The 13,770-nt window shown below is 45.2% G+C and overlaps 1 protein-coding gene across 1 annotated transcript in view; it reads left to right on the top strand.

Annotated features, from left to right (window-relative positions):
* The window catches only part of tusc3 (tumor suppressor candidate 3), a 64,365-nt gene extending 62,250 nt beyond the window's left edge, over positions 1-2,115 (top strand). The window contains exons 9-10 of the mRNA XM_012835207.3: positions 515-605; positions 1,928-2,115. Of these exons, the coding sequence (XP_012690661.1) occupies positions 515-605; positions 1,928-1,943 (107 nt within the window). The 3' untranslated portion in view covers positions 1,944-2,115. The remainder of the gene's footprint in view (positions 1-514; positions 606-1,927) is intronic.
* Positions 2,116-13,770: the final 11,655 nt, after the last annotated feature.

Raw genomic sequence — 13,770 nt, 5'->3', positions numbered from 1 at the left:
AGCGTGAAACAGCCTGGTCTTAAATTATGTTAAAAGGGTATCTGATTTGTGGAGAGGAGCGAAAGAAAAACAACAAGCCAAAGCCGCTGACTCCACAGTTCCGTGCTGTGTTTGTCTGTTTGAGAGCTTTATGTCCTGATTACAATTTCTCTCGTTAGTCACGGCTTAATTTAAAACATCTGCGCCAGGATTATAAAAAAAAAGATAATAAATCAAAACGTGCCCAGATCAAAGTTCACAGCAGACAGTTAATCCTCTAATGGAAAAACTCATTGTCGCGTGCTAATTGTTATCATCGCTGTCCTTTATTTGTTGACTTGTTCTTTATTTAGTTGTTTATTTAATTTCCAGGGCAGTTGCCATTGTGATCTCTACACCAGTATCCTGTGGAGGTGTTAATGGAAGAGATGCTAATTCATGTGTGTTTACTTGTTGTGTATGTATGTGTGTGTGTGTCTGTGTGTTTACTTGTTTGTGTGTATGGGTGTGTTTTTTTTGTTGTTGTTTTTTGTAGTCATCTGCCTGGTGGGCCTTGGCCTGGTGGTTTTCTTCTTCAGTTTCCTGCTCTCCATCTTCAGGTCCAAGTACCACGGCTATCCTTACAGGTAAGAGGGGAGAGGGAGAAGAGGGGAGTGAAGTAGAGAGAGCCGTGTGCTATACAGCACAAGCTTTTGGAAGCATCACTTTCTGACAGGGTTAGAACCTGACTCCAACATCATCCAAAACAGCAAGGTTGCCTCACTCTCCCAACTGTATGAACCCAAATGCCATATGTTTGAAATGGAGGGCACAACAAGAGCCTGACTGTGTATGTTTGTGATTGTGTGAAAGTGTATTGTTCATTCTTACACATGATACTTGATTACAAAAAAAACTGTGCATGCAGTCTACTTCACCGCTAGACAGTGCTAGAAGAAAAATTGCAAGTCATCATTTCTTTACATCCATGACTGAACCCATTTTTAACGCTACTGAAAACTCCACAACTTTGCCATCAGGGATGGGGTCTTAACACGGGGACTGATGTGTGTAATCAGTGCAGAAGCGGCAATAACTTCAGTGCGATCAAAAGCACCCGGCGCGATCCATTTGCCAGAAACGGAATGCAACGCCATGCCACCTTCCGCACCCCAGTGCATCCCAACGCCCAAATCACTTAACGTAGAGCCACGGCATCGCAATCAGCGCATTTATGTCGTGCGAACAGCTCAGCGGAGACAGAGCTCTTGATGACAGACAGCTTTTGTGCAGAGGCTCAGATGGAACAGATACAAAGTGACTCAGTGTTTTCGATAAAAAGCACTGGGAGGCACTGGGGTTATAAAACCACCTCATGGGGGGATGGGGCAGGGTGGGTCAGGTAAGGATGGGGGTGGACTCGCCTTCTGAGAGGTATTTATCTTTAAACACGGCGCACAGTGCCGCTGTGGTGTGACGACTGTTTTGTGTTGGGACTGCCGCTCTTGTAATGACACCCTTGTAGCGAGCTTGGAAAGAGAGAGAGAGGGAGAGGAGTGCAGGGAGAAGAGATGAGATGAAAGAGAGGAAGCGAGACAAAGGCGGAGGGGAGACTTTGCAACAAGCACTTGCATCTGGGGTGTTGCCAGCGCCTTCAGAGGGATAATGCGCTGAAATGACAGGGTTAGCCTGCCGTCTCATCACGGCATAATCACACACTCGTTTGCTCTCCTCTCATCTACTCTCTTTCTCGAACACACACACACACACACACACACAAACACACACACACACACACACACTCAAACACTCCAATGCACTCATCTAATCTTCTCGGTTTTTTCATCCACTTTTTCCTCTACCTCCTCTCTGATTCAACACTCCCTTCTGCCTCTGTTCATCTCCTTACATGATTATTTTTTGTCTTTCATCTTCTCTCTCTCTCTCTCTCTCTCTCTCTCTCTTACAGCTTCCTCATTAAGTAAAGATGTGGGCTCCCCCCCCCCCCCCCCCCCAGACTGGCACTGAAGCAGGAGGACCCAGAGCATTGGAGCCGTGCATCCATCACCTCATGGGCAGGGCACATGATCTCAACACACACTCCAGCCAACACGTGTTCCTCAGAAAGGAAAATAAATCTCACTTTGACATCCCAAAGGCCATTACTGTGGTGTGTGTGTTTGTGTGTGTGTGTATCTGCTCTCATACATGGTGCGGTGTAGTGTGGTTATGTGAGTCTGGTACTGTATTTATATAACATGTATCACACACACACAAAGCATACACTCACTCTCTCATAGTGTTTACACTTGCGTATGATTTTACATGAGGCAAATTGTAGCCACATTTGTATGTGTGAAAGTAACTTTAGTTTATATGCTGCCAATGATACCCATGTGAGTGTGTATTTTGTATGTTTATGCAGCGGTTTGTGTGTGTGTGTGTGTGAGAGAGATGGAGAGAGAGAGAGAAAAAAAGAGAAAAAGACAGAGATTATTTGTTATTGCTATTTTATGAATCCTCTCTTGGGGCTATTGTGCAGCCTCAGCAGATTGGTTTGCCTCTTTTTGTCCCTCAATTGCAGTTTTTCTCCAGCCACCCCTCCTTTCCTTTTTCAAATCTCTCTTTCTCTCTCTCTCCCGTACTCTCTCTCTCCCTCCCCCCCTCACCTCCATCCACGAACAGCAGTGGAAGGCCATAGGAGAGGTATAAATATGCCAAAGACCAAAAACCTCTAAACATTGTGTGTGTGTGTGTGTGTGTGTGTGTGTACATGCACGTCCCTGAGCAAGTGTGGGTAGGCATATTTAGTGTGTGTAAATCAGAATGCATGTGAAATGGCCTGTTTATGCATGTGTTCATATAACTCTCTTCACTAGCATACCTCTCCAATGTACAGTAGAGTAGACAGCTGTAGCCGCTGTGATTGAGAGGGCTGTCTGGAACCCTCTGGGCCTGTCACACCAGAGCAAAGAGGTGCCGTGTCATCCCAACCCTTATTAGCATAACTGCGCTATTGCTGCTAGCTCGCGTCCCCAACTGGATTGCATTAACAGCGCGCTCTGATCTCAATCGTGGGGCAGTGGAACATTGCTTTTTTTTTTTTTTTTTTTTCAAAGTGGTGCGCCATTAGATTAGAGGCTCCGAGAGCATCTGGTAATTCTTCTCTACTTGTCACCAGGCATTATGAAGTGCCACTAGATCTGACTGCTTGTGTGCGGGCCGGGCTAAAGAGGGGGATGAAGTGGCAATCCAATTTGTGGCGTTTGGCTGTTCATTTGTTGTTGTTGTTGTTGTTGTTTTCTCTTTTATTCCCCCTCTCCCACCCGCTAGTGATTCTTGCTGCCGGCTAGAGTACAAAACACTTCTGGATCCTCTCCATCTTGTGTCTCTCTCTCTTCATCCCTCTCTCCCTGATCTCTTGTGTCTCTCTCTTTTCATCCCTCTCTCCCTGATCTCTTGTGCCTCTCTCTTTTCATCCCTCTCTCCCTGATCTCTTGTGTCTCTCTCTTTTCATCCCTCTCTCCCTGATCTCTTGTGTGTTTAGTTTCAGAACTCCCCCCCCCTCTGTCCTCCATCTCTTGGTTTCAGACTAGCTGTCTTAGTCTGTCTCTCCCTCTCCCTGAGCTACTCACTGTCCCACTCTGTCTCTTGTTTTGCTATTGCTGCAGCCCCCAGTCTCTCTCCTCTCCCCCCCCCCCCCCCCCCTTGCCCCCTAAAATAATGAGTGATGTGGCGTGAGTCATCGGATGAGAGCGGGAATGAGAGTGTGAGAGAGTGCAGTGGAGTGACTCAGAGAGGAGAGCTACAGGACTCTTGCCATCCTCAGTTGTCAGTCAGAGCAAAGACTGTGACGCTCCTCCTCCTTCTCCTCCTCCTCCTCCTGTCTGCATCTCTGCCCCCTGAATCCAAACGCCTCCTGAACCACTTCAGAACATCCATGCTCAAACAGGCTCACTCGTGTGTCACCAGCATTATGTTTCCATTGAGTGTTTCCTGTGTCGTGATTATTACAGTGGTGGTGCAACCCCACATGCAGTTATTCGTGATAATAACAATTGATGTGGCTTCGTTGACGATGAGTTTTTTTTTTTTTTTCAAAGTGGTGCGCCATTAGATTAGAGGCTCCGAGAGCATCTGGTAATTCTTCTCTACTTGTCACCAGGCATTATGAAGGCATTTTTTTTTAAATGTAATTTATTTATTTATTTTTTTCATTTAGCAATGTTAGTTACAGTCATGTCATGTTTACCCAATACTTTAGAGACGTGAGATTAGAGCCAAGGTCAACTGTTATCTGGCACTATAACTAAACGTTGCCAAGAGAGGACAAGCACACTGTTACTAGTTACTCAGCTGTGCTGAGCCAAATGTTGCCATGGCCATCCCACAACATGGCCAGCTCCCTGTCGCCTCCTCAGCGTCCTCTTGATTTCACGTTCATTTTCACTTCTTTAATTCTCTGAGGGATGGAGGGATCAGACAAACAAGAATTACATAACGCAATTTGCATTTCCTTCTCATGTCCTCTAAATATAACTTTCAAAAAAGTGAACATTTAATTGCATGATCCCCACTTATTTATATATTATCCCCCTCCCCATCCATCCCTCCCTCCCCCTCCCTGTTTTTCTTTCTTTCTGTCTCACTCCACTCCTCTTGCATAAAGAGCCGGAGATTTTGAAGTCATTTGGGCTGTAATTACGCAGGTAGTGGCTGAGTGAAGTGAGTCTCGCTGCCAGAGTGACATCCATTTAAATCAGGCTTCTTGACCGAAGGCGATGCGATTCTCAAGCAGCTCGGCTCGCTCGCGCTGAAGACCGACTTGATAGACAAAGCAGCCTCAGCTTCTTGTTCACGCCTGTCCCAGAATCGTGGCCCAACGCCTCACGGTTGATCCATCAATTATTCCTCTCTTCTTCTCCGTGAAAGAGACAAGATGTCAAAAGCAAGCCTCGCATTTGTTGATGAGACGAGATCTCACTTATGTGAGAATACTGAGGCTGCACTCACGCGGCGGACGTTTCACATTTGTTGATGAGACGAAGTCACACTTATGTGACAATACTGAGGCTGCGCTCACGCGGCGGATGTTTCACATTTGTTGATGAGACGAGGTCACACTTATGTGACAATACTGAGGCTGCGCTCACGCGGAAGACGTTTCACATTTGTTGATGAGACGAGGTCACACTTATGTGAGAATACTGAGGCTACGCTCACGCGGAGGACGTTTCACATTTGTTGATGAGACGAGGTCACACTTATGTGAGAATACTGAGGCTACGCTCACGCGGCGGACGTTTCACATTTGTTGATGAGACGAAGTCACACTTATGTGACAATACTGAGGCTGCGCTCACGCGGAAGACGTTTCACATTTGTTGATGAGACGAGGTCACACTTATGTGACAATACTGAGGCTGCGCTCACGCGGAGGACGTTTCACATTTGCTGGTGGCGTAGTGGCACTTCATTTAGTGGCACCTTTTGTCTGGGAGAAAAGCTGCACATGAGCGGTTGATGCACACACGGTTGGCTAGCGCTAGCTGAGAGAGAGGGCACGCGGTGGTGGATAACCAGTACCTCCGCTCTGACACACAACAAAAGGCTCCTTCCATAGCGACACAAACAATCGAGGCGTCAAATCCAAATCTGGATTCAATTAACGGTTAAATCAACGCTAATTAATCATTAATTAATTAAAGTGCTCAGCTGGAACAAAACCGAACCGGCACTGTTTTCCCTGGGGTCCAAGAGCGGGGAGACTCGGCCCCTCCTGGAAGAAATCCTTTCTTCTGTACTTCAAACAGGAAAGCAAGCCCGAGATGACAGCTCTGATAGCGTCCCTCTCTTCAAGTGGGCGTTTTAAGTCTGTTTTCCCATAAACAAAATCCTGAAAAAGGACAAGCGTGTTAAGCTCCCCACTCCTATCAGCAATCTCCCCGCTCCCAAAGAACATTAAAGGGGCCTTTTATTTTTAGCATAATTAAAAAAATGAAAGAAAAACGCAAATCTTTCAGAGTTAATTGCATTCACGAGAAGCCCCATCCACGTCTTATTGGCATGGGTGCAAGACTGACAGGGAGCTTTGTTGCATTTTAATATGGGTGTTTTTGTTTGTCTATTTTCTTTCCCTCTGCTGTACAAAAATAAAAACTGCCATTGCACGGTTGAGATTACTGCAGTGGGAGTGAACGGACCACTCAGGACAGGGTGAGAGGAGTGTTTGTGGGAGCTGTTGTACATTAAAAGCAAACTACGCTCAGTAATAGCCCTGCTAGGGAGAAGTTGGAGTGATGGATGCAGACATGTTTTAAAGGTGGTAGTGCTTGGCTGTTCTGCTAGTGGAACTTGCTACCAAGGTGGGCAAACTTATTTCCCAAGTAATGTCCCCCACCCCACCCCCAAACCGCGGGAAGGAACAGGAGGGTAGAAAGGCCTTCTCACTCCCCACGGCTCACCAGCACTTGGTTTAACACACACAAGCTCTCAGGTGGCATTTCATGGTTACATTTACATTTTTATCAATTTGGCAGACGCTTTCATCCTGAGGCGACGTACCAGTGAGCGAGGCGCTGGGAAGGAGAAAGGTTTGAGGTGTTGGTGTTGGGAAGGGGGGACTTTACTCCAAAAGTAATGGAGATTATTTATAGTCATCTCGGGGGGTGGAAACAACACTGGTGCCAGGTGGGAGCGAAGCACCGTCAGTGCGATAAATGTATACATAAAACTGTATATCCACCCCCCCAGCCCCACCCCCGGCTCCTAGCTTACAAACAGCACCACCTGTTGAGCCCGTCATTAAAATGAATTGCTGCATAAAACAGCAGAGGGCTTAAAAATGGTGGGTATGCGTGTTTGGTGGGGTGAAGGGAAGTATTTAAACATAGACCCCATAAACACATTGTCTCCTGGGGAGTTTAGATAGGTGGAAGGGTGATTGTGTGGTGTCAATAAATTAAGATACAAAACAATTGTTATCAGTTTCGGTTACTGAGACAAAATGTTGGTATGGTATATGTAGAATATAACATTCATTCTGAATTGTTTCAGTGTTTGAATTTCCACCGCCTCTCCGCTGCCAATAAAAAAGTAATCGAAAGTAATCAAATTCAATAAGTTACATTAATTTGTAATTAAAATAGTTACATTACTTATTACATTTTAACAGGGTAATTAGTAATCTGTAATCTATTACATTTCAAAAGTAACGTTCCCAACCCTGGCCATCCCACATGTTGTCTGTGAGTTTCATCGCATTACATTAGACACAAGCTGAAACCTTAAGCAAGGTACAACTGTCACTGAGTTACGACTGTACCTGGTCCCCCCTAACCAAGCGGACTTGATGTCATGTAGTGTGAAATCTGAGTACTACTACAATCATCTTCGTAAATGCCCTGTTATCAATAATCACAACTAAACCTATCTTTGAAGCTGGATGGCATCTCAACATATGGATATATCACTCTCATTTTGCGCTCATCACTGTTTATGCATTAGAAGTGTTTGTGTGTTGAAGGGACCAGCATAGGTCATAAGAATATGCCATAGTCAATAAGTCAATGATATTATACCTAGTTATAATTATTACTTTTATTTGGATTTAACTAGCCATGAGTGCACTCTCCTTAGTGAATATACTTTGGGCTGACCTGGGTAGTGAGGTGTGATACTAGACTCTCACCTCCCCCCCCCCAGGTCGAGATCAAAGAACCCTGCATGCATGGCCCATTTGAATAATCGGTAACACCCCTTAGATGTCAGTGTATTTAACAGACTGTCCCTCAAGGGATAATCAGATATGCTTAGGTGAAGTCCTGTGAGGGAGGATGGATCTGAAAGTCTCTGTCTCACAAATGGTCGGCCGCCATTCTTCAAGAATAAACCTGAATCCTGACTGATCAAACCTAAGACTGAATCTTCAATATATGGTATAAAATTATATCCCATCAGTGTGTGTTCATGGTGCATGAGTGCAAGAAGTCAAGCTTATTTCTAGTAATTATAAAGTGGTCTGTGCCCTGATTAATCCCACACACTGCTGCTCATTAGTGCAAAGGTGCTCTGGCTCGACAGGCAAACAGAGCTCTCACTTACTTCAGCGCTTTTCAAATGCCACCGCACTGATGACAGAAGCGCAGAAGACGTACTGGCTCTCCAAACATGCAGGTGCAATTTGGGCAAAAAACACACAAAAACAGGAAAAGTTCAAGAGGAAACTTTATTCGGAAGGACATGCAGATTACAAAAGATGACCATGACAGAAAATACAGCAATAGTGATTCTTTTGTTCTGCCAAAGAACCACAACTCAGACATTGTTTTGCTACTAAGATAAAGCTCTTCCACACACCTTTTAAACATACCTTTTTTGTTAGTTTTAAGAGCGGTACTAAAATGGAATGGTTTGTTTGTGAATGCGAAGCCTCGGATGTAGTGATGTCGGTCCACAGACTTTAATGGCCCCTTCAGACGTTTTTGGCCTGCTCCGCTGTCAAAGCACTCAGCATATGCGTTGCTGAGCAATTCCATAATCAGACAGAGGGCTATCAGTGCGTGCATGCTAATGTGTTTACCCACTTTTCTGCAGACCGAGAGAAAAGTCCCCATTTACTCGGACCCCCATCTAGCTGAAGATGTGTGATGGGATTGCCAGCAGAGTCACTCACTGGAAAGGAGACAGAGAGAGGTGGGGGGGGGTGCTGTGCTGGAGGCAGTCACTGGAAACATCAGCACAGAAAGTGACCGAGGTAGAATCAGGCACAAAGGGTGCGAAGAGGAGAGCACACGAGAAAAATAAAAGGAAACGATTTCTTGCAATCACATCTACTTTTCACCTCTGGAGTCATTTGTGTGAAGTTTAGACCCTTGACCAAAAAAAAAAAGCAACCTAACAAAACCCTCTTCTTTGCTCAATGTAGTCCAGTCACCTCACCACAAGGGCAGCCAACTCTTCATCCCTCTCCCGCTCTTCCTCAGGTTCAGCTCAGAAGACAGTAGAGTGGCCCAGATCAGTGAGACTACTGTTTCGTCCTACTGGGAGGGTAGAAATCATTCCCATATTTGTATTCACACACACAGACATGCATGGCTTTATGGATTCTGCATTCGAGACGCTCACCAGGACTGGCTTCCGTCTAATGAAACCAGTCACTAAAGGCAGTCATTTATCTGTCACTATACATTTCATTCCACCTGGGCCACTTCCTACAGAGAGGGTTTTGAGTGGCCGCGTTGGATGGTTAGCTAAGCACATTAATGTCATTTTTCATGTTTGCCAAGTAGGTTGGTTTGTTTAGACCCCCAGGGGGAGAGCGGGGAAAGGGAAGGCACCGCTGATACTGTCATGAAAAAGATTAATCAGATAAAAAAATCCTGAATAAGGGGATTCTCTCTGGCTGTTAAGCAAGGAAGCCTTTTAATGAGCCTCGGTCTACCAGGGAATCTGCATGACGAAGTTCACTTGTCTCTTTATCCAGCAGAGCAGTCACAGCAGAGTCATAAACATATCAGAGAATGACATCACAACCATTAAAAGAATTCATGTCACAAAACTGTTGTATCCACAGCTGCCAGGACAACACAGACATGACTGTGCATTGTCTCATAACGCACACCACGCGTGTCATAACTAATGAGTTATCTGACAGTAATGGCTCCTGAAAGGACGGCGCATCACTTTTATTGCTGTCAGAAGGAGCGCATCAAACAAAAGTGGTGACTTGTGTTTGCGATTGTTTTCTAAGAGTTGGGTGTGTTGGTTCGTGTGAAATAAGGGTACACGACTCTCCTCTGCATTACAGCCTTTAATGCGCTGCCAGTGAGACACTACTTAGGCCAGCACTATTGTTACAGTGTCATCTGTTCTACTCAACAAAGGGGAAAAGAGTATAATAAAACACATGTCAAATTTGCCCCTTGTGCAAAAAGTCCTTGCTGGCACTTTAAAAAGTGCATTGCTATGGACACTTTGTTTGTTTTACTGCATGTTTTAAGGGCATTGTAGTGGAAAAATATGTGTAAGATGTCTTGCTTTAGGGATTTCTCTCTCTCTCTCTCTCTCTCTCTCTCTCCCCCTCTCTCTCTCTCTCTTTCTCACTCTCCCTCTCCCCCTCTCTCTTTCTCACTCTCCCTCTCCTCCCTATGTGGCCCTTGTATGGGCCATATTTAAGGATGGCCCATAAAATGTTGAAACAGTGATAATGGAAACTGCCCGCGGGTGGCATCTTGACAAACAAGTGTTATTAAAGCAATGGTTTTATCAATGTGTTTACCACTTACCCTGCCCTGCCTCATAACCACGCTGGAAGATGAGCCAGGAAATGTGTTTATTTATTTTTATTCTTTTCTTTTGTCATCAGCTTTTTCCCCCTTTCTTTGTTGCTATCGTTTGCAGCGCTTGGATGACCACCACGAGTGAGCAAGCAAGTAGCTATATTGTGTACACTCATGGCATACCTTTCCTATATTTTTTCTTTCTTTATTTCCACTCTTTCACTCTGACTTTGTGTTTGTTTTTTGGCGTAGTTAGTTTTTTTTCTGTCTGGAATTCCCCAGTGTTATCTGTGCTGATGATGACAGGTGATGCTTAGTGTTTGTTGCTCATTGGCATTTTTCTTTTTTTTTTCACTCCTAATCTTCCACTGTTATTTCTGTCTCGCTGATCATTACCGGCTGTGGGTTTTGACGGCCGTCTCCTTGGGAATCGACTGCTACCCCCAGCCCCCCCACCACCACCACCACCACCACCAACACACACATACACACACAAACAAGCCTTTTCTTGGTTCCCATGTGTCTGCCATCCCATCCAGCCCAGGCCTGTAGTCACAGTAACGAGCGCCATTGTGTTCTGGGGTCCCTGTCACCGTGTCGACATGTTGTCATGCCACTAGTGTCCAGCTGTGGCTGTCTCTCGGATGGATGGATGGATGGATGGATGGATGGATGGATGGATGAATGGATGGATGGATGGGGGCGGTGGATGGGTGGCATGGTGATGCGCCTGACTGGTGTTCCAGGACGTCAAAAGCTGACAACTGACCTTAGAGCAAAGCACTGTGGGTAAGACTGCTGCAGTCTGCAGTTGAGCCGGACAGGATGGGGTCGGATGAACACACTGAAAACAATGGGGCACCCACAGCATCCTATCACCTAAATTGTCATTTCATGCCACCCTTCTGTGGCTCTTGTCTATTCCACCATTCGGACAGAAAACTCCCATGGTGTTTGTGAAAGCTGCTAGAAGTGTTGGTCAAAATGTATCTTTTTATATCCTTACAAACCTATATTTAGTTGTGTTGCTAAGCACAGCAAGGCATCACCCTGCCTCAAAGCCTCAGTGCAACACTGTATTGTGTTATGGGCAAAGTCATTTTGGGTCTAGAAGGTAACACTGGCATTGAAGGGTTCTACCGTGTGTGTGTGTGTGTGTGTGTGTGTGTGTGTGTGTGTGTGTGTGTGTGTGTGTGTGTGTGTGTGTATGTGTTTCCTCTAGCTACTGTAGAAGGTGAAACCCCTAATACTAGGTGATACATCACTGTCTCTGCTAAACACAGGAGTGTGTTGGAGGTCAGAGCCCAGCGGATGGCCATAACATGGGGAAAGTGTTTGTGATACAATGTTTTGTGCAAGGAAGGGGGGGGGGACACCATGACCTGTTAGGAATCAAAACACACTCTTTTTCACACTCGCTCACTCACACACACATGCTCAGACAAACAAACACACACACACACACACACACAAATATACACAAATTCCACATGCCAGTTTCAGTCTGAGCTCAAAGCACATGAAGACGTAGCACTGTGTGTGAACTAAAGGGCTGTACAGTGCTCATGTGGCATGCTGACTGGCTAACACAATTACACACTGACAGAGAGGCGCTTCATGCTACAGTGGAGCACGGAAGATTCTGGAGCCTCCCAAAAGATGAAAGAAAGACTTTTTTTTTTTTTAATGAATGGACCTTGTTGAGCCAATGAAAAAATTCACACACACACACACAGTAGCCAACACACAAGCACTCACGGCCAGATAACCCCTGATAATAAACTTTTAATTAAGGCGTCTCCGGATCATTATGTTCATTTAAAGCATGATTCATAAAGTGTTTACAAAGGCCTCATTAGCACGATATAATATGGGCCAGGCACATAAAGGGAGGAGAGGACATTGGCACCGGCATGATCTATTCACGTCCGCTGCTCTCCATTCGTTGTCCGGTGACATAATGGTAATCCTGATCTTTCTGTAATCTCTCAATTAGCATAATAATGCGATAATTCAGGGAGATATCTGGCAGCGTGAATTGATTTTTGCGCTCCGTAATTGCCTCGTGCTGAAAAGGTATTATTTATGTTCCATTATCCTCAATTTTCACGAGCAGCTCTTGGCACGCACATGCAGGCTGTAGCATAGAAGCGGGATGGGACTCGTGCTTGGGCTCTCACAGGTGAACCAGACACACTGCTACACAGCCAGGGAAATCCCAGCTTCGGCAGACAAAAGAAGACCTCTACACTCCATTGTGTAGATCCTCTGTGTTGGAAAGCTTTGCCGATGTCTACAAGTATGCCGTTCTCTAGAATAACCTGTGCCTCAATCTCTTCATGAAAATACATATTAGCTTACCATAGGATTTGTTCTAATACTGGGTAAGTAGAAGTAGAAGTAAACCAGAGACATGTATCAGATGTGACAGCTACTATGTTTTTGTGATTTTGCTTTATCTGAAAGTGCACACGGTGTTAGAATCAGCGTATTTGACAGGTCTAACTGAATCTAAGGTGATACAGTGCCTGCATACTTAATTCATCCTGACACTCTTAAAAACACCTTGAGGAGCAAAGTATGAGGAGAAACACACATTTAGAGGCTTTTCACAGTTTTACCCTTACTGGAAATGAAATGCTTCCAAGTAAATAACTGACACTTTTATGCAGATGAATCACAGACCTAGAAGAGTTCAAATGGAAACTGGGTTAGACTAAACGCTGAGGCACAAACCACAAAGAGAGACAGAGAAAAGAATTAGCTTTAGTGGTGCTTAACAAAATACCAAAACAAAACAAGTTGACTCTCAAGTGCAAGGATTTAGTCGACAGAGATTTGACCTTGAGCTGTTATCTTTTAGGAAAAGTTTCCATCAGCACTATTTTTATCTGATGGGCACTTGGGTCAGGCGCTCAAGAAAACAAAACCGTGGTGACAAGCGCCATGACAAGAAGGGCAGAGGAAAGTAAAGAGTGGGAAAAAATACACAGAATAAGTTAAAAGGGCATAATGCAGTGCTGAGGGGGAGACTGACATCCACCCAAACCACCAAAGTCTCGACCAGGCAACATGATTTAATACCCCTTCACTTGGCACTTCTTAAGAGCTTTAAAAAAAAGAATCTAAAAAATGCTGCCACCACGGAAACCCTCCATTTGAGTGACTTACTGGTCCCCTCCCCTTCATGAACACCGTGCAGACGCACCCCACCCACCCTCGTTCTCTCTCTCTCTCCTCTCCACCTCAGTCTATTTTTAAGCCTTCCCACTTCCCCATCACACCGTACAAATCCAAGGAGTGTCCAAGATGTGCTGTCCTAGCACTTTACACCCACCTGGGAGGGGCGGGGCGGGGTGTCGGGGGGGGGGGGGGCGTGTGTTCTTCAGCATCTGATTGGAAATGCTGTGGGACATCATTATATTTCCTGTGTCCTATTATAAATCATGCAGGATGTGACATGAAAACATACCGCCTAAAATCAGAGGCACACTGCAAGGAGACTGAGCGTGCACAGCCTTACAAAAAACTG

Source organism: Clupea harengus, chromosome 22, assembly GCF_900700415.2.
Source record: "Clupea harengus chromosome 22, Ch_v2.0.2, whole genome shotgun sequence".
Lineage (NCBI taxonomy): Eukaryota > Metazoa > Chordata > Actinopteri > Clupeiformes > Clupeidae > Clupea > Clupea harengus.
This window is presented reverse-complemented; position numbering and strand designations above follow the sequence as displayed.